The sequence below is a fragment of the Cynocephalus volans genome, chromosome 6, assembly GCF_027409185.1.
Source record: "Cynocephalus volans isolate mCynVol1 chromosome 6, mCynVol1.pri, whole genome shotgun sequence".
Classification (NCBI taxonomy): domain Eukaryota; kingdom Metazoa; phylum Chordata; class Mammalia; order Dermoptera; family Cynocephalidae; genus Cynocephalus; species Cynocephalus volans.
Window position 1 is genome coordinate 104,635,513 of NC_084465.1, and position 20,938 is coordinate 104,656,450.

The 20,938-nt window shown below is 44.9% G+C and overlaps 1 protein-coding gene across 2 annotated transcripts in view; it reads right to left on the minus strand.

Annotated features, from left to right (window-relative positions):
- The window catches only part of GRIN2A (glutamate ionotropic receptor NMDA type subunit 2A), a 393,456-nt gene extending 379,136 nt beyond the window's left edge, over nt 1-14,320 (minus strand). For both annotated transcript variants that reach the window (XM_063100338.1, XM_063100339.1), the window contains exon 1: nt 13,907-14,320. In XM_063100338.1, coding sequence (XP_062956408.1) covers nt 13,907-14,320 — 414 coding nt within the window. The remainder of the gene's footprint in view (nt 1-13,906) is intronic.
- Nucleotides 14,321-20,938: the final 6,618 nt, after the last annotated feature.

The window sequence follows — 20,938 nt, forward strand, 5'->3', positions numbered from 1 at the left end:
GATTCTCTACCTCACCTCCTGGAAAATCACAATAGTCAGGTCCCACAAAAGGATTTTCTGCTGGGAAATTTTGCATTTTAAGAGCAGTTCTTGACACAACATTGATACAGTGACAACGGTTGAGCAATGCCTGATGACTAAGACTGAATAATCATAGAACTCCCTGCCAGGCTTCAAAATATTTATTATTTTTTAGAAATTCAAATTATTTCACGGTACTTTATATTGGAATCTCTCATTTTCTGAGGTTTTTCATTTACACAATGGGAAATATCAAAGAGGTTACGACGTGAAACATCTAGGGAGTACAAAATAAATTAAAATATATTCCACAGCAGGTGTCATAAAAGAGATGCAAATTAAAACAAGGAGATAATATTTTCATCTGGCCACTTAAAAAATTTTTTTGCAAGTGTTGGCCAAATTAGGTGACAGAGGTAGGTTAAGACATAACTATGAGAAGTGTCCAGTAGCCCAATCTTTCTAAAAACCAATTAACAGTATGTATCAAGATCTTTAAAATTCTTTACATACAGTGACTCCCTCATTTGTCATAGAATTCTGTTCGAAAACAGTAATCCTCAATGCAGACATTTCGTTACAAAGACGTTCACCAAGGTGTTGTTTTTAATAGCAGCAAACCGGAAGAAATCTAAGTTATCGAATAGGTCACGATGTATCCGTGAACAGAAAACGTAGCAGACAAAAATGTTTACAAATAATTTAAAACCCTCATGATAAAATGTTACGTAAATTACAAACTATCTAAAAAGTTATGTAACCGCTCTGTGTATATGTGTGTGTTTTTATAGAAAGTATAGAAAAAAAGACTAGAAGGAAATACAGAAAATTGTTAATAACAGTGTTATTACACTGTTTTTCATGTAATAACAGTGTTCTATGGATGGTGAGATTAAAGGTGATTTTTATTTTCTTTATACTTCTCTGAATCTCACAAATCCTCTAAAGTGTGCATATATTTGATAACTTTCATATTAGCTGCAGTTATTGTTTTAGTACTTCTTAAAGTTCTTATCTTTTTGAGATATATACTGACATATTTGCAGATGAGCTACAACGAAGTCTCGGATTTGCTTTAAAATGGTCCAGCAGTGGGAGGTGAGAGAGTAGGCAAAGTTACAGATGACATAAGAACAGCCACATGCTAACCGTTGAAGCTGGGTACAGGGGGCTCATTATACTGTTCTCTCTACTTTTGTATGTGTTTGAAACTTTCCATGATACAAAAAAAAAAAAATTTTTTTTTTTTGATGCTGCTAAATCAAGGAAGGGAAGATGGAAGTCCAGAAAGGAAGGCAAGTAGGGAAAAAATTTAAAAAGTAAAATAAAATTAATACCAACGACCAAGGGGAAACCAACAACAATTAAATAAAGTGCAAATTTGACCATGAAGCTCAAGTCTTCACTCAAAACCAGCCATTTTCAAAATCCCATTAGTGGAAGCCGGTCATCGCCTAGCAGCAGAACTACAGCAAGCCTGTCTTTTTCTACAGCTCAACAGCCTTTTCACATGGTTCTGGATCTGTTCACTCAAGTCAGTACATGTCCTCAGCCCTACAGATATCTGAGCTTTCAAACAATTCACATGGAAAATATGTCATCTTTTTTTTTCCGGCCCGAGGACTACAGACATGCAAGACTATATGGATTTTCAAATGCCACTCACTCTTCCTGGCTAGATATTCCTGATTTGAAGAGACAAGACAGAGCAGGAGATATTCAGCCATTTGTGACAATGAAACAGAAATCGGCAAAAAGCTCAATGTTTTGATTGTGAGAAATGCCATCCCGAAGGAAATTCAGGAGCTACCAAAATGTCATTCAAGCCCGGCAGCCTTGAGGAACACATTCTGAGAACAGAAAGGCTTAGGTTGTAAACTGGCTTCTGGCCCTCCATGAGCTGGCTTTCTGCACTCAGCTCCTCCTAGGCCATGGACCTGTAGGGGGGAGGCACCTAGAACCCTACCTCTTCTCAATCAGCTCTCCAACTTGACCCTAGATCCCTCTCTCAGACATCTGGATGAGATCACCCCTCCTCTACATTCCCATGGTCCCCTGAACTACTCCAATCACAGCTGTATCAAACTGGGCTTTCAATGTAAGCCTCCTGCATTAGATTCTGAGTTGCCTCAAAGCAAACAAGTTGATCCCAAATACATCTACAGAGCACTCTGGCCCAAGGTACGGACTCAATAAATATGTGAGGAATTAACATATTAAAAAAACAATAAATAAATCAATTTCAAATAGGTCTATACATGGGTTTCGGAAGGTCTGTGAACCCCTGAAATTGCACATAATATTTAGTGCACGCTTACAGACATGTATTTCTCTGGGAAGGGTCCATAGCCTTCATTAAATTATACAGTGGTCCATGACTCCTCCCAAATCACTCCAAATTATCTTAAATTCCTTGAGTGAGTATCTGAACCAAGCTTTGAGGTGCCAGTGATTTTCAGAAGTCACAACTCATACTCTAGAGTGAATTTATTTTGTTTTGTCAAGATAGGCAGTTAGGGACCAATGGAAAACGATTACCTTCTTTCAAGTCAGGAATTAAAATCTAAAGGAGGAGAAGATCTTTGTAATATAACAACTTCAGCCAAAAATTACAAATAGAAATAAACTGCCATTCCAGTTAACATTTTTCCTCTTGGAATGGATAACATGGTCATGTCCATAGAGGCAAAGGAGAGTCTGAAGATCTGCAATACATTAATTGAGCAAATATTCTTTCTCTGAATGTTCTATTATGTTATTTAGGGTTTTTTTTTTTTACTCTGTACATAATCACCTAATTCAAGATAAATAAATAATTAGAAATAATATACCCACGTCCATCATATGGGAAGCTATAAAATGTGAGTGGAAAGATAAAGCATCTGGAAAGCAATTTCAGGTTTTGTTTTTCCTTGGGAGATGTGGGGAGAAAATAGTGGAACTGGATAAACAACAAAATAGGACCCAGAGCATTTTCTGCCATAAGCAAATGTACAAAAGACAGGGGAGTACAACTGATAGAGAATAATTTGACAACTGAAAGATCAGAGAGAAGTCTAGATACCTCTTTAAAATATAAACATATTTTATGGAAAGATGTGCAAAAAAATGTGAATATACTTTAACAAGTAACAATGATTAACTCCATGCAATTACAAAAACACCCTATTTAGAGATCACTGGCAATTATTCTAAATATTGTCTATTGTAGATGAGCTTAGCCAAAAAAGATTTCCACTAGTAAATAGGATGCCATCTGACCTACTTATGTTTATATTTATATATGTGTGTGTGAGTTGATAAATACGTATGTTTTCTGCTTTTCAAATATTGTCTACCCTTCAGGAGGATGTAAAAGTCCTTTGGGGATTTGAGGTGATGATGCAGGGATTATAAATTCCTCCCCCATACCAGGCAAATTTATACTGAATTACACTCTTGGAGAAAGTGAGAATGTTGGTCTTCAGCCAAATCCAAGAACCTAAAGCACCAGGGTTTGGGGATTCTAAAAAAGGGAGGTGGGGTGCTGGCGGGTTAGCTCAGTTGGTTAGAGCACAGCCTTGTAACACCAAGGTCAAGGGTTTGGATCCCCATAGTTGCCAGCTGCCAAAAAAAATAAAAATAAAAAAGGATTTGAGAAGAACAGAGCATCTGAATAAGAAAGAACTTGAGAGATGACCCATCCCAACCTTGCCAACACAAGTCCTCTTCTCCACCCCTTCCTAGCAGATGGGCAGTCGTTCTTAGTTCAATCACATCCTGACAGATATCTCCTATTTCATGAAACATCACTGCCTTCTATTAGAGACCTAACTGCTAAAGCTTATTCTTCATATCAGGCTGGAATTTTACTCCTTATAATTATACTCAGTTCTGTCCCCAGAACAACAACAAAAAATTAAGACTAAATCTTCTACCCTCTAACAGCCTATGTAGTAACTGAACACATCTCTCAAATGCGCTCTGAGATTTCCCTTCTCCAGGCTGAACATCCGTAAATATTTCTTCTGAAACTCTTTACATATTTCATTTAGATCCTACACAATCCTAAAGTCCTTTCTCTGCACACATTGCAATTTTTCAACATCCATCTTTAAATATGACCCCCAGAACTAAGTACAGCTCTACAGGTAAGTAGTAATGTTGCTGGAGACATCATCATTTGTACCCTGTAGGCATTACTCCTATACCCCTGCTAACAGAAGCCAATTTTGCTCAGGCAGCAATTACGCATTCGCAGTGAGGAATCCTGGACTGTCAGTCTCTACCACTGACATTTGAGGGGTGAGCATGTGACCCAGTTCTTGCCACGGAGATGCAAGGGGAAATTTACTCTAATAAAAAGAGGCCCTAGAATAAAGCTTATTTTTCTCTCCCTTTTCTTCCTGTTTTGAATGCTGGCATTTGCAGATGTGATGGCTGGAGCAAAATCAGCTATCTTGTGGCTAAGATAAACCAGCAGCTGAGGAAGGCAAAGTAGAAGAATGGAAACGACCTGAGTCCTTGATGGTTTATTAAGTCACTAGACCAGAACTGGGGTTTCTTGTTAAGCAACAAAACTGGATGTCTTAATGATTTAAGTCACTATTGGTCAAATATTCTGTTACTTGAAGCTGAAAGCACTTCTAACAACAGAAAAGGTATAATGGAGGTATCGCCTCCCTTGATTTAGACATTATATTTCTAGAAATGTGCCCTCCACTTTTTAAAGAGCCATATCGCTACTTAGAATCTGCTGAGCTTCTGGTCAATGCAAATCAAATAAATAAATAAATAAATAAATATAAACCCTGTAGTTGGCTACCACAATCTCAAATGCTTACAGAGAACACAAAGTTAACATACCTGTGTGAATGTGGCTAGATATAAGATAACAGAGTGGGGAGGGCTGTCGCAAACTTGAAAATGCATGCCTTGTCCAAAGACATTAAAATTCAAGCATACCTGTTCCCCAATGTTCATCGCAGCACTCTTTACAATAGCCAAGAATTGGAACCAGCCCAAATGTCCATCATCAGATGAGTGGACACGGAAAATGTGGTACATCTACACAATGGAATACTACTCAGCTATAAAAACGAATGAAATACTGCCATTTGCAACAACATGGATGGACCTTGAGAGAATTATATGAAGTGAAACAAGTCAGGCAAAGAAAGAGAAATACCACATGTTCTCACTTATTGGTGGGAGCTAAAAATTAATATATAAATTCACACACACACACACACACACACAAAAAAAAAAAAAAAAAAACCCAGGGGGTGGAGGAAGAAGATATAACAACCACAATTACTTGAAGTTGATACGACAAGCAAACAGAGGGTACATCGGTGGGGGGGAGGGGGGAGGGAGGAGGGAGGGAGGTTTTGGTGATGGGCAACAATAATCAGCCACAATGTATATCGACAAAATAAAATTTATAAATAAATAAATAAATAAATAAAAATAAAAATAAAAAATAAAAAATAAAATTCAAGCATTTTAAAATACCATACTTACTGGTGAAACAAAATGCATCTATAAGCCAGATTCAGCATGCAGCCCACCAGTTCATGACCCTTGCAAAAATCACTCCCAAACAAGTTGCAAAGTCTCACACCCCCTTTCTGCAACAGTGCAAATTCTGTTCAAAACCATGGAAGATGTTGGTCAAAGGGTACGAACTTCTAGTTATAATATGAACAGGTTCTAGAGCCCTCATGTACAGCATGGTGATTATAGTTAACAAAAATGTGTTGTATACTGGAAATTCACTGAGAGTAGATATTAAGTATTCCTACCACACACAAAAAAGGTCAGATGTGAGGTGATGGATATGCTAATTAATTGATTGTGGTAATCACTTCATAATGATATGTATATCGAAACATCACGTTGTACACCTTAAATATATACTATTTTTATTTATACCAATTATACCTCAATAAAGCTGGGGGGAGGGTGGATCTCTAGTGTAGTCTGTACAATGGGTCCATCATTTTAATCTAGAAAGGCAGTTTTCAATTTTAACTCCATCATCCAACATCTTAATCATTTTAGTTAAGACAACCAAACTATTAAAGTCAAAAATCTGTTGTCTGTCTTGAATCCAAGCCCCATCCTTAAACTAACTGGTTTCACAATCACTAACTTGAAAGGATAATAAAATAACAGCAAAAGGATAAAAACCCAAAGTCCAAGGTTCTAGCTCTGAACAAACCACAGCAAATTTCTGAAACTTTATTTCCTCATCTGAAAAACAGGGATCCTTTAAACAAATATCTTTGGGGCTGCCAGTTCCCCAGGCTACCTCTGAGTTATTAATCCTTGGCAGAGATCAAATGAGAAACTACATATGTCTATGTATAAGCACTAAGCCCAGTGCAAACACATGCTCCAATTGGTGGAGTCATTTAGCACAAAGGTCAATGAAATGTTTTCTTCTCACAGTCACTTACCCAGTGACCACATTTAATCTTCAGTTTGCCAGCATAGAGCTCACAGCAAGTTCTAAGTAGGCAAAGGAAGTGTCTGGTTCTTCCAGTTGAGAAAATATAAATCATTTATTTTGTACCCTCCACTTCTGAGAATTCTGTGGGTTTCATTCCCAGTTTCTTACAGGGGATACCCTCACATCATCACATCACCCTTAGTCACTTTTTCTGGTTATTAAAAAGAACATGTGCATTGGAGAAAAATAAAAACTATAAAATGTAGAACCAATAACACTTGCATTCCTATAACAAGCATTTATTATGTATGAGTATTTTCTATTCATGATCTCATGTAAGTCTCACAACTCTATGAAGAAGGTGCTGTTATTGTCCCCATTTTACAGATGAAGACACTGAGGCTCAGAGATATTAAGAACTTCCCCATGATCACCCAGCTGGTAAGTGGTAGAACCTGAATTTAAATGCAGGAAATCTAACTCAAGGTCCAACATATTAAACACTCAATAATGACATTCTTTAAAAGTTTGAAGCAGCCACCCAAAGACAACTGCTATTCACATTTTGGTATATTTCTTGCCAATCTCTCCTGGAAGGCATATAAAATTTTCAGAGCTGAAAGGGGTCTTAGAGATAATATCATCCCAAAGCCCCATTTTGCATAAAAAGAACCAGAAGGTCAGAAAGGTGAGGGCCTTTTCCAAGGTCACACTGGTTTTTAGAAATGGGATTAGGTCCTCCAACTCTTTGTCCAAGGTTTCCTGTGGTCTTCCAGCCCAAGTCTATTGGCAGTGGCTGTCTGGAGGACTGTGTTAAGAAAGGCCCATGGGCTCAACAGAATGAAGTGTTACCGGAGATTAATGATGGTGGCAATGAGCCTAGCAGTATGGCCACATGCATGCCATGAATTCTCCACCTTTCCAAGTAGCAGTCCCTGGAAGAAAAGGAGTGTGCCCAAGAAAGATCCTTTTAACAAAGACCAGCTATTTTCTTCAGCATCTAGAGACCAGGGGTCTCAAACCCCAATACCTTCAGGACCAAGTACATAACATAAATGAGTGAAGTGGGTGTGCTGGGAACTGGAGAAAGGAAGAGCATCTGCCTTGTCTAAGGATGGGGGATTGCAGAGGGGGTGTTATTCATCTATGGTCAACTCTTGCCATGGGGTAAAGTGGGCCCTGTGTGGCCAGGCCTTCTGATTTTTTCAAAGAAGCATGAAATTTGGATTTTATTAAATGCAATCTCTCCCAACTCTAAAATATTGGCAACTAATTCAAATTCAAAAGATAAAGGGTGGGAGATTCAGGACAAACAAAACACACCAGTCAGTAGCCTTAACCCATCAGAGGCTACCAACTCTCTATTACAAACCCAAGATTCAATTCATATTTCTCCTCTCCACCCCACTCTCTCTCTTTTTCCCCATTCATTCTACCTGGAGTATTTTTCATCTGAGGCTACCACCTCAAATAACCACCACTCCAAACCCACAAGACTGCAGCTATCAAGGGGTATAGGTGTTTACCAACAACATTTGACGACGATTTGGAGAGTTAGTCATGCCTATTAGGATTCTGCCTATCCCTCTCTGATGACTTACATGAGGAGGAGTCAGTGATTGCATCTGACATGCCTCATCGAAAAAGCTAAAGATAGGCCTCCCCGCTCTCCCAGGAACTACCTGATGCTTCTATAGCAGGAGCTGAGTGGGCTCCACCAACATTCTGATCAGCGTGTCTGCCCTTTCCATGAGCTTTCAGTGTTTAATGGGAAGGCCCGTCACTCACATCCAAACTCTGGAGCTGCCAGGTTACAGGAGTACCGACGTCTACCTCCTGCTGATGAGCTGTTCCTCAGCAGTGCTCCAAAGGCCTTTAGTATGTAACCCCCAATGTATGTTAATCCCCAGGACGGCTAGTAACTATCTGCCCACTAGAGAGAAAAGGAGACTTGGCATATACCTATAAAATCAGTCGGCATTTAAAGAACAAACACAGCTTTGAATGCATTGAACCACACTGTGATATTCGTCTGGAAGCCGCAGCAAGCTGGCATCAGAATCAATGACTTGATTCATTCAATCAACACACATTTACCAAGTAACAAATGCAAAAGGTAAGATCAGTGCAAGGCACCAAAAAGGACATACCTATGGATCAGAAATGTACCTTACTAAAGGTAAAAAAAAAGAGAAAAAGAGGAATCATTAGAAGAATGATGGCATAAACAGAACATTCTGCAGCCATTTAAAATCAAGTCTGAGAGGTCTATTTAATGACAAGGAAAATTCCAAGAATATATAATCAGGTTTTAAAAACATAAGAGCAGGATGTGAAATAAAACTGGGTCAAAATCAGAGTGAACACACTCAGTATCCTCCGTCTTCTGTTCCTAAGACATCAATTTTATAGAGAAATCTTTATTTTAAAACTTACAAAGTATTGCTTGGAAATAAGAAAAGGGAGTCACAAATTGAAAATTGAGAGGACTCCCTAAAAACAAATGAATCAAAAGATGGGACTCTACAATTTCAAGTAGGCATTAAAGCCACTTGATCCATGGGGGGATGGGTCCCCAGTGAGCCATGGCAGCAGAGGGTTGAATATCCACCCAGGGAAGAAGAGTTAGAATCGAACGCAGAATCATAGTGAGCTGTGGAAGGGGCTGGAACATCTGCATCCTCCATCAAGAGTCACAGCCAGAAAAGAGACCCATGTCTGTGTCAAGGAACCAAAATGAAGTCACCTACATGAGACTGGGACCCAAGCCTGTACTAACAGCTCTAGCTGAGCTGTTGACATGAGCTGGTTTAAAAGCACACACCCAGGGCTGGTAGGTCAGCTCAGGTGGTTAGAGCGTGGTGCTGATAGCATCAAGGTCCAGGGTTCGATTCCTGTGCTGGCCAGGAACCAAAAAAAAAAAAAAGCACACACCCTTATTGATATAAGCAGAAGAAATCATAAAATTGCCTTAAAAATAAATTTACATGTGGTTGCTAGAGGTGGGAAAGGGGGAAGGGAATGGGGGTTAGGGAGAAATTGGTTAATGGGCACAAAGAATGAATACATTTTGTAATAATGAATATACTAATTATCCTGATTTCATCATTACATATTGTAAGCAAGTATTGATAGTCAACTCTGTACCCCACAAATATGTATAATCAATTATGTTCCAATTAAAAACAAAAAAGTTTACATAAATTAGATAGCATATGAAGACCTATTAACAGGCTCTACAAATGGAAGAATTTATAATTGAAGAAACAAAGAAGCTAGAGCAATTGGAGAAGGACTTTATAATGAGTATTTTTAAAAATCCTCAAAGGGAGAAAGGAGAGATGTGCACACACAAACTGAGAAGAGATATTCATAAAACAAAAAACTGGGAGATATGAAAATGGACCAATTACATATCTTGGAAATAAAGTGTATCATTGTTGAAATGAAAACTCAATGGACAGGAAAAATAATAAACCAGACACAAATGAAACAAGGTAGTTAACTGGGATATAGAATTGAAGAAACCTTCCCAAACACAGGACAGAGAGATAGAGAACTAAAAAAATTTTTTTAACTGAGATAATGGCAGAGATAAAGACCCAAGAGAGAGTGGCTGAGATTTTTCCAGAATTAAAGGAAAACCTGAGTCTTCTGACAAAGGCCCACAGAATGCAAAGTACAATAAGCAAAAACAGGTATATAATATAATCCTGAACTTGTAACTAAATAAACAGAGCTTAGAAGGAAATACACCAAAGTGTCAGCAGTGGTCTCCGCTGTTGATGGCATTTGGAGCGAGATTTTTATTCTCTTCTTTAAATTTTAATGTACTTTCTAAGTGCTCTACAATGTAAAGACATTATTGTTATAAAATGTCTGTGGAGGAGGAGCATTTGTTATTTTAAATACACGTATACACATAAACACACTTTTCAAAAACTCTGCCCTCAAGGGACTTACACTCTAGTAGAAGAGATGAGGTCTGTATAGAAATAACACAAGGAAAAATCAAGCAGTAACTGCCACAAATAGATGTAGCTAAAATCTGAGCCTTGCCATTTCACTCCACGGAGCAGTTAGCAATAAGGGGAGAAAAGGGTCGAAGAACTGAGAAAAAACATAAAGATGTAGTCCGTATGCTGACTTTACTAGGGACTCACTGCAGCCAGAGTGTATTTCATTGAATGGGGTCAAAATGACCAAACCAAGAAAAGATTAGAATTTTATCTACATGACACATTATTTTCACCTCTAATTTAATTATGTTGCAAGACCACCACTGATACAAGCAAAAATTAACACCTCCATTGTAAATTAACACCACAAAAATCTGCTGTGTAACACCATTTCAATCACTATAAGGTTCCAAGGGAGTAGGCTAAGGGAAAAATAAAAATGTGGTGTGTGCATGTTTGTGTTCATTTTAACTGATAATCAAATTAGCCACCATCCTTATCCATGGGGCGCTATCATGTGGCCAATTTAGAAGTGTGTTCTGGGCAGCTTTACCAAATCAACATCATCTTAGGGGGAGGTTGAGACTTTGTGGTCATAACACCATTGGCACACCCAAATAAAGCAGAATTTTAGGCACCATCCCTTGACTGCTTCATTTGAGTCAAATAAACCACACTCAATGTTCAGCTCTAAAAGAAACAGGTGGCTAAGGCACAAGCCAACTAGATGTGTTACTAATGGAAGGAAGGGCTGTTCACATCTCAATCTCTTTCCTTTTTGAGCATATCCAAGTTTCTCAAAATACCACCCTTTAAACCAGCTCCTCTCAATATCACCTGCCCATCCCACACATGGGAGCCAACATATGCCCCAATTTTATCTCCGCTGACTTCTTTGATTCCCTGCCACCTTGCCTTATCTCCCTCCAGTTCCACCAGAATCACTGAGTGGGGACAATGTCTTCAAGACCAACTCTGAAGACCCCAACAACAATGGTCTGTAGCCAATTCTCTCCACCATTTTTGAGCCAATGGACTCTTTCATTCCCCTCCTCTCCAGCCCATCTTAAATCTCTCTCTAATCTTGACTTCTCTGGAAATGTCCTTTCTCATCTTCTTCTTGCCATTTCCTGACCCTTTTTTCTTCCTTATTCTTAAGTGGAGTTAGACTTTTGTCCACATCCCCGTAAAGCAGTTCATCCCATAAGAGAGAAAGATGCTTCCACTCATACCCCCATGGACCTCTCAAAACTCCTTTTCTAATGCTCCTTTCAAGGGAGGAGCAATTGCTTGTCTAGTTGATAAGAGCCTGACATTCACTGGGTCAAGATTCACTAGTGGGCAGGGTCATTGCCTATCACGGGGGTGCATGTCACTGAGCCCACTCTCTGTTCCTGCTTCTCTGCCTACAGTCAAGAGCCTGAGCCACACACCTGCCAGCTCAGAGTTAGAAGAAAAAGAGCTGGAAGCCTACTCAGATCTCCCAGCCTCACGCCTCCTTCTCCAATTCAGCTTTTACCAGATTTCTCCATTGCATTGTCCTGAGTCTCCATGAATCCAAAAATTTCACTTTCAATATAATTACTGCATTTTGTATGTTGCTCCTTTAGTCAAAACTTTGGAAGGGAGGAGGGTTCAGTGGTAACATTTAGATCCCCAAATCACATCTCAAACCCCTGCTGGAAATGGCCACTCTTCTCCTTCTTCATGCCTTCATTCCCTCTTTATGTATAAGCCCTCCAGGCTCTGATTGGCTGCACCTCTCCATGGCTCAGTACTTCCTACAAAACAAAATTGATTCTCTGTCCCTTCTGAAAATGGGACAACAGTGCTAAACGGCGTGCTTGATTTGGTGGAATGTAAGATCGCAGCTTAGATCCAGAAAACCAGATGTCTGGTTCCATTACCCACCACACGGTCTTGACCAAGTCTCTTAACTACCCTATGCTGCCATCACTTCATCTGAAAGTTACAAGCTGCTCTAGTAGACCCTAAGTGGGTAAGGCCCTTTCCAGTTTTGGAATCGCCTACACGCTGATAGCAGAGCGTAGCTACTCCCCACTTTCTTCATCCCAGAAAGGAGCCCCCCACAACTGAGAGGTGGCTGGAAAAACTCTCAGCCACACATAGGGATTCTGCTAGGCTGCAAACTATTTAAAATGAATGTTTAATAAGACACTGCATCAGTTGTACACTGCAGCTGAAAGTGCTGTAGCCCAGGAGACCTGAAAGAATTAATACAGTTCCCACAGGAGCTGGTGGGAATTGCTGAGGCAGAGGCAGAATCTGATTTGATGAATACAAAAGTGCCTGGAGAGCGTCAAAAGGGAAAGTGTGGTAAGGAATGTCTCCTCGCTCCACTAGGATGTCTCCTGCTATCTAAGGAACACTCTCCAAGAAGGTGTTGGGGCTGGGGGACCACGGAACACGAGTACACTCACACTTTCCTCCCCTTTTCACCCCCCAATTTTCCCCTGGGACTTAAGGGTGCAGAGTACCCACAACTCCAATCTTGCCCTTTTTTCTCATTCCTCACATTACTTCTCCCAACCTTCCTCCCTCCCTCCACTTCAGCGCAATTCCCAAACCAGGCCCTCCCAAGGTCTCCCTCAAATCTTCGAATCTCTCTCTTCTCTTCTCCAAACCAATGCTCCCAGGTGGCCTACGAAAAGACCCTCCCTCTCATTTTAAACCAAGAGATTGAGACACACTTTTCTTCATTCTGAAACTCTTCGTCTTCAGCACCAAAACCCATCATCAGGGACCCAACTCCTCCATCTGAAGATCTTGAGCCCCTGCTGTGAAGTGTGAGACCCACTCAGGGAACAGGTAAGGACAATTCCAGGCTCTCGGTGCCCTGGGTCTGGATTAGTCCCCTCCACTCACAGCCTCTCCCTGGAGCAACAAGTCTCTGCTGTGCACCTCCAGCCCCGGGCTCCTCGACTGCCCATTTCTGTTCCTCTAACGGGCGAGAGTCTGGGGAAGCGTAACATTTCTCTGCCCTTCTGTGTTTTACCTAAAAACGTTGCATTTTATTCCGTAACATACCTACATTGAATATTTTTCAAAATAGTTTCAGTCGCTTACCACAAGAGGGAAAAAATGGACATTTTCCCCCACAAAACAATCAGGTAAAATTGATAGTATAGGAATATGAGCCATACTGTCTCACGTGCTTCCAAGCTCGTCTCTGTGCACTATTTGGAAATCTCCAAGCATTCTTATACCGCCTCCCCCCACCATTTTCTGTGTTTTCCGCGTTCTTCCCGGCACACCCAAGTGCTTCTGAGTACCCTACTTTCAGAACCAAGACAAGAGGTATTTCCACTCAGTTCCGGGTTGGAGAGGCAGGACCCGCTTCTCACCAGGGCCAGTGGCCACGACCCCTGACTTCAGATTAAGACAGATGCTAAGGGCGCCCGAGGACCTGCGGTGGTTTCTGTATAGTTTGCGCGCTCTCAGGTCGCGGCAGCCCATCACCTCCGGGCCTTACCTTGTCAGCCATGATCATAGATGAGCCCCCGTGGATGCCCAAGATGGGGACGAAAGTCTGCGAGGAGATAAAATCCAGCATCTGGGCCACGGCTTCCTGGTCGGTGTCATCCCCAAACACGAGGCCATGAATGCGCGCCCCGGACATGAGGTCGCACACATGCGTGATGAGGCTCTTGGGGTCTGTGCGGTTCATCAGCAGCGCTACCACGTTCACGTCCAAGGGCAGCCCTGCCGCCTGCTCCGGGCCCCACAGGTTTCGAAGTTCGCGCTCCGTCACGTCGTGGCTGTGACCCAGTAGCACCGCTATGTTCAGCGCGGGGGGACCCTTCTCCGCCGCCGCGCCCTGCGCCGGACCGCGCCAGACCAGAAGGGCCGGCAGCACCAGCAGGGTCCAATAGCCCAGTCTGCCCATAGTCGCCACTTACGGTCCCTGCAAGGGGAAGAGTGACAGGCAGAGCCGCGGTGACCAAGGGGTCCAGAAAAAAGGGATTACCGGCCCGGCTCCCTGTTCCAGGAGCCAGGTATGCAAACCATCCCGGCACGGGCTGCTGAAGTCACTGACTTCATTCCCCGTCCTCGACGCCGTGCACATCCCTCGACCCATCTCCAACACTGTCTACAACTCCAATCCGAGCTAATTCTCCATCCCTGTCGCCGAGCCCATTCTCGCATCCAGCCTCCTTTTCATCCCCTGTCTCCAGCCGTTTCCCCATCCCCGACTCTGTCCACTTCCCCCACCGCATTCCCCAAGTTAGCTGCAGACCACAGCTCCTGAGCGTCCGTAGAGCCATGGACCCCACCCAGCTCGCAGGCGCACCGAGCAAGCCCTCTCTCCTCCCCTCTCCCACCCGGGGTCTCGCGGACCAAGTTACCGACCCCGCCCCCTGCTCTCGAGGAGCGAACTACGGCCCAGCCCCGGCGTGCGGAGACGGAGCCTAGACTCCGCATCCCCGCTCCCGCGCTAAACTAGTTGGCTGACCCCGCCCCTGCGAACCCTCCGGGTGCACCCCAGACCTCGCTGCAGGCCCCGCTCCTCTCCTGCAGGGTACACCCAAGCGCTTGGAAGTGAGGACACTCGCTATGGGCCCAGGCTCTGCGGTGTCTGGGGAAACCTGGGGTCCGCCCCACCTCGCGCGGAGGGCCCTCGACCCCAGGACCCGCCCCCTACACGCACGCGTGCACACACACGCGCGCACATATACGCACACCCTCTCACGTGCGCCGTGTGCAATGCAGAATTCCGGAGAGTAGGCGCATCCCCCCGGCGGGCCAGCGCGTGGGAGCTGGCAAAGAACGTGCGTGGGGGGGGAAAGGTAGGCTCCCAAGAAGCTCTCAGACGGACGTGGACTGTACAGCCCCTCCCCAGCCTTTCCACTGCGGGACCTGCTGCCAAGTCTTAGGTGCACGTGGGCAGTGGGCTGCACACGCTCACAGACACGCGCGCTTTTGTGCGCACAGCCGCAAGCCGCCTCAGCAGTGCCCACGGCCAGCCGGAGTCCTCACACGTCCTCAAGCGGTGCACACACATGGACCGCGCCAGGTGCACAGCCGCGCGTGCCTGCAAATACCAGGAGAGTCGTGCACGCTTGCACAGGCGCGCGCCCCTCGGGCCGGGCGCGGCGGGAGCCGGGGGAAGTTGGGGCAAACTCGCACCGGCCCCGTGTTCTTCGGGTGAGCACCACGGAGCCGCAGCGCCCCCTAGTGCTCCTCCCGCGCCTCGCTAGTGGGCTCCCTCTCCCGCTCTCTCTCTCTCTCTCCTTGATCCCTTCTCTCGCTCTCCCTCCGGTCGAGTCTCCCTCCTCCCGGGCCCAACGAGCCCAGATCTCCCTCTGGGACGTACCTGTAGCCGGAGAAGGTCGAGGATGCAGTGGGGCGCGCTGCGCGCACGAGCATCTCGGCCGCCTCAGCAGCCACCGGGTTTAGCGGGTTCCCGCATGCTGCGGCCCCCGCGCGCTCCCCTGGCTGTCCCGCGCTGTCCGCATCGCCCCCACGGGGGGCGGCTATCCCAGCCGGAGGCTCTGCAGCAGGGCTCTACCGGGCAGAGGAGAGATGGAGAGGCAGGGTCAGCCCACCAGCGGGGGAAGGGAGGTGGGAAGAAGCTGCAGTCTGCAGTGCTCACAGCCCCGCTGTGCGCCCAGGAGGCTCGACCAAAGAGAAGGAGCTGAACCTCCGTGCCCAAGACTCCCCCAGTGCGGATCTTCAGACCCTGTGGCTGACAGCGGGAGCTCTGCTCCGGGGAGCCCAGGAGAATGGGAGCCCCAGGTTGTCCATCCACGAGAAGCTAACTGGAAACCACCACCCTCACCCCCTACCACCTCCCCGGCGCCGGCTGGGAGTTGTGCGACCAGAAAACGCTGAACGAGGGGGGTAGGGAGAGAAAGAGGAGGGATGGGGGCTGGGGGGGCCGCTGGTTGAGTTTGCGACGAGCTGGCAGGAGGAGAGGGGGAGGACGCGGGCTGCCGCGGTCCCAAATCCCCGAGGGAGGCGCGATCATTCCCACGCGGCGACCTTCTTACGGTCCTGCCGCCCCCTCCTATTCCGGTCTTCCACTGTCCCCTTCCGAAGGGGACCTCCCAGGCCCTGCGTGCCCCGCCAGCACTCACCGCAGCCTCTCTCCACATAGTTCTCAGCAGTGGCCGCTCCTGGTCATCTCCAGGGCTGATGGCTGCGGCCGCGACCCTCAGCGCTCACCGAGGCCCATGCTCCGGCTAAGCCTTCGGCGCCTCTTTCCAAGAGCGGGAGCTCGGCTTCCTGCCCCACTCCGGACGGCAGCTGTCCGGTGCTCCGAGCGCGCCCGAGCACTCTCTCCGCAGCCCAGCTCCGAGCTGGTGTGTGTGAGGGCGAGTGCGCGTGTGGGAGTGAGTGTGGGAGCGCGCGCGCGCGTGTGGCCGGGGATCCCCGCGGTCCCCGGCCGAATGAGCAGCGGGCGGGAGAAGCAGCTCCCTCCGGGCCCTTTACTGCGGGGCCAGCTCCGCGCCGGGCGTTCGGCTCCCCACTTCCCGGCGGGACTCCGGAGAATGCCTGGCCACCCTGGCTAACAGCACTGGCAAAGCTGGGTTCCTGGGGCGTGCTTTTACTGCGCTTGCCTCCGAGGAAGAGGAGAAGGAAGGCAGGGGCGCCCCCCACACCAACTTAGAGACTTGTTCTCAGCCCCCGGCGAGACGCAGCAACCCCCGCACAAGCCGAAGAAGCTTGGATCCCCGGAGGGGAAAGCGTCTGCTGCCCGCAGCAGCCGTCCCCGGAGGCGGGCCGAGGCAGACCCCGCAGTCCCTCGGCGGCGGCGCGGAGCGCGGCCACCCGCTCCTGGAGCGCAGGATAGGTGGCTGGCTGGCGACAGGGGCGCCTGTGGCTGCGGGCGCCGCTGTCCGTGGTGCTAGATCCACGCTCTCCGCCCGCTCCCGGGCGTCTGGTGAGGCTGAAGAATCAATTATTCAGATCTCAGCTACCGCTTCCTCCTCCCCCAGAGCCTCGCGCAGGGTACAGCAATCCCCCCTCCACGCACAGGCGCGCCGACACACACACACACGCGTGCACACATACATGCACGCACAGAGTCTGCTCCGGTGCTTCTCCCAGAGCCTCGCCACCCCCGTACGGGAACCCACTCCTCTGATCTCAGGGAGCCAGAATCCTAAAAGCAAAGACATTTACATCTCCCAGCTGCTTACTTGTCTTTCCTGAGTTGTGCTAAACAAAAGTCGCCCTGAGGTTGCCACTTGTAAGCTACCAGAAGAGGTGGGCCAGACAGCACGGATGGCCTGAGTGTGCGGGGCTGGCTGTCTGGGATTCTGGTAACTGGGCCTGAAAGTCATTGTCAGGTGATGATCTTTGCCCCCTTTACACTCATCTGTGTCTCCAACAGCTCGTCTCTGCCTTTCTCCCCTCAGGTTCTGGAAGGAAAGTGGTCTTCTAAGAGGCTTTGCAATCACTGTTCTAATCCTTCCTCCTCCACTTAGCCTAATGTCACCTGCTATGGTCTAAATGTTTGTGTCCCCCAAAATTTATATGTTAAAATCCCAACCTGCAAGGTGATGGTATTAGGAGATGGGGCTTTTAGGAGGTGACTGGGTCATGAGGACCAAATGGGATTAGCGTCCTTATTAAAGACACCCCAGAGCACTAGGTAGCCTCTTCCACCATTTGAAGACAGCCAGGAGATGCCATCTATGAGTCAAAATCCCAGACCTCACAGAACAGGAATCTGCTGGGCCTTGATCTTGAACTTCCCAGCCCCAAGGACTGTGCAAAATAAACTTCTGTTGTTTATAAGCTATCCAGTTCATGGCGTTTTATGTGGCAGCCCAATCAAACTAACCCATCACCTTTGGGCCATTATTTATCTTCCCTTATCGATGGCTAATCTGGAAAATGGGGGACAGTAAAAATACCTATTTCTCATGGCTATTTTGAAAAGGAGATAGCCTTGGTAAAAGAGTCATCAAGGCCTGGCATATAGTAGGTGCTCAATAAACACGAGGTCCTTTCAAAGTAGCCTGGAAAGGGGGACTACTTCCAGGAATGTGGACATGGCAGCTAAAATGGAAACAGGAAAGAGGCAAAGTTCCTTGAGATCTATGGATCTATTATTGAGCTGGTTGTTTATGTTGAATTCCCTGGTTTTATTATCTAAAAGACAGAGAAAGGGTGGGGGAAATCCTGGAAGGTAACTGAAGATGGGGGATTGTGCAATATAAGGCAGAGGACAAGGAGGTGTTTCATTTCTTGAGGCTGTGGCTAGCCTAAACTGTATTACGTCCCTCCCTAGTGTGAAGATGATCATTCTTTGACTTTGACACAGGTGCAGAACTCTAATTTGGGGACCTATGGGAAGTTAGGCTGCTTTACTTAAATGAGGTATAAATTATATACAATAAAATGCATATCTTATAAGTTTTCAGTTTAAGTTTTGATATCACGTGCATCTGCATAGACCATCAAGTAAAATGAGGTACAAAATAGTCTTATCATGCCCAGAAAGTTCCCTTGTTAATCCCACTCCCCACACCAAGTAGAAATTACAGTTTTGAGTTCTAATGCCATATAATAGTTTTGCTTTTTTTTTTTTAACTTCATATAAGTAGAATTCTACACAGTGTATTCCTTGGTGACTGGCTTTTATCATTTAACCCGATCTCTGGAAGACTCATCCATGTTGCTTCATGTATCAACAGCTTTTTATTTTTAGCTGCTGAGTAGCTAGCTTTCTGTTGTATGAATAAGCCACACTTTGTGTATCCAGTCTCTTATTGATGGACACGTGGGCTGTATCTGTGGAGCTTTTCAAAATACAGATGCCTACGCCCACTTTAGATCTGCTCATCAGAATCTCCAGGGGTGGGGCCAAGCATTGACATTTGTTTTAAATCCATGGACATGTTTTATGATGCCTCTACACTTTCCATTCTTGTGTATCAATGCCGACCCTGAAATCGATTAGTCCTTGATGAAAACTATTGGTATGAAGAGTTTGACATTATCCGTGACCAGACTTGTAGAAAGGTAGATCAAATAGGTGTAACCTCTTTTGAATAAAGAAAGAAGACAGCCCTTCATTCTAAGGAATGGCCTGTCTCTGCAGATAAACACAGGCAGCTGGAGTTGCACTGGGGTGGACAACTCCCCAGTGTGGAGAACCATCTTTGATCGGGCAACTGGAACTTCACCACACATGCAGAGACTAACATGATATGTATGGGATCATGACAGCTCTACCCCATGCTATGCTGCAAAGTGAAACCCGCCAGCCAGCTTTGGATGCTGAGCAGGATTTTGCTACTTAAGAGTTTCAGATGGAAAACCTTCTTCACAGAAGAAGCTATATCAACAAAGACTATGTCCAAAAAAAAAAAAAAAGGCAACACTGTTCTGCAGCCAATTTTGCCAATTGGTTATATCACCAGTCACATTGTTAAAGTAACTGAAATAATCTAGTCTGGTCTTAAGGAACAACTTGTGTCAACTGTTTTCATTCTAATTGACTTCTCTTTTAAGGTTCTACTAAAGAAATGACCGTAATGTTGCCATTTGCCTTTAAGCCTCTTAAAAATTGTTAAAGATGAACCACCATATCACGTCTACAGCAGAGAACTGAAATGAGCCAATCACTGATTATGCTTCTCTTTATACCTCTATTGTCTAGGAAAATTAATAAAGAATTATAGCATTTTGAAGCTGAAAGACCTTTAAAGACTGTCCTATCTGGTGTGTTTTCTGTTTTCAATATGTGGTAAACTGAGTCACTTTACAGTGAATTCTTATATTAAAGAATCTGAGAAGTCATGCTGTTAAAAATGCTTTTTTAACCCAGCAACATTCCAAAATAAATTGATCATGGAAGCCTATTTATTTCACATAATAGTGCTACCATCCTACAGAAATATTGAAGTGGGGTTTTTTTTAATGCTTTTTGAGAAATTATGACTTGGCTCAACACTTTTATTTTGCATATTTGGAAACTGAGGCTCAAATGGACTAATCAACTTTAGTGCTTTAGACAAGAGGTTAAAGGCAACAATTGGAGTAGGATTCAGAACTTTTGATTTAAGTGCCTGCTGTGTAAAATGAAGTGTGTTTACAATCTACAAGGTTATAGAGATTCCAGAGTAGTATGATGGAATACTGAGAGAAAAGATTAGAGCAAAAAATCAAGTAGGGTTGCTGAGTAACCTGAATGCCAGACTAGGCACTACTTTTAGGCACCATTTTGTCACTGATGATCTACATCCGTCATCCCTCCAAATTCTAGCCTGTGGGCTCTAACACTTAAGCATTTCCTACCCTATCTTAACCATGGTCCCAGCCTTCCTGATCTTGTCTTTATCTTGTGGCAGATTAACAGTGTTTACCTACCTTATGCCGAGGCAGACATTACTAATCAATTCTTGAACTATTACTCTCAAAATTTAGACAGGGCCTCACAAATTTGCTCAGTTGTGTGTTCTTGGTAGTCCCATCAATTGATTAGAGTTGGCCCCAAATTGCCATTCCCAACTTAGCAAGTTCATGTGGTTTCCTGATTTTAGCACAACTT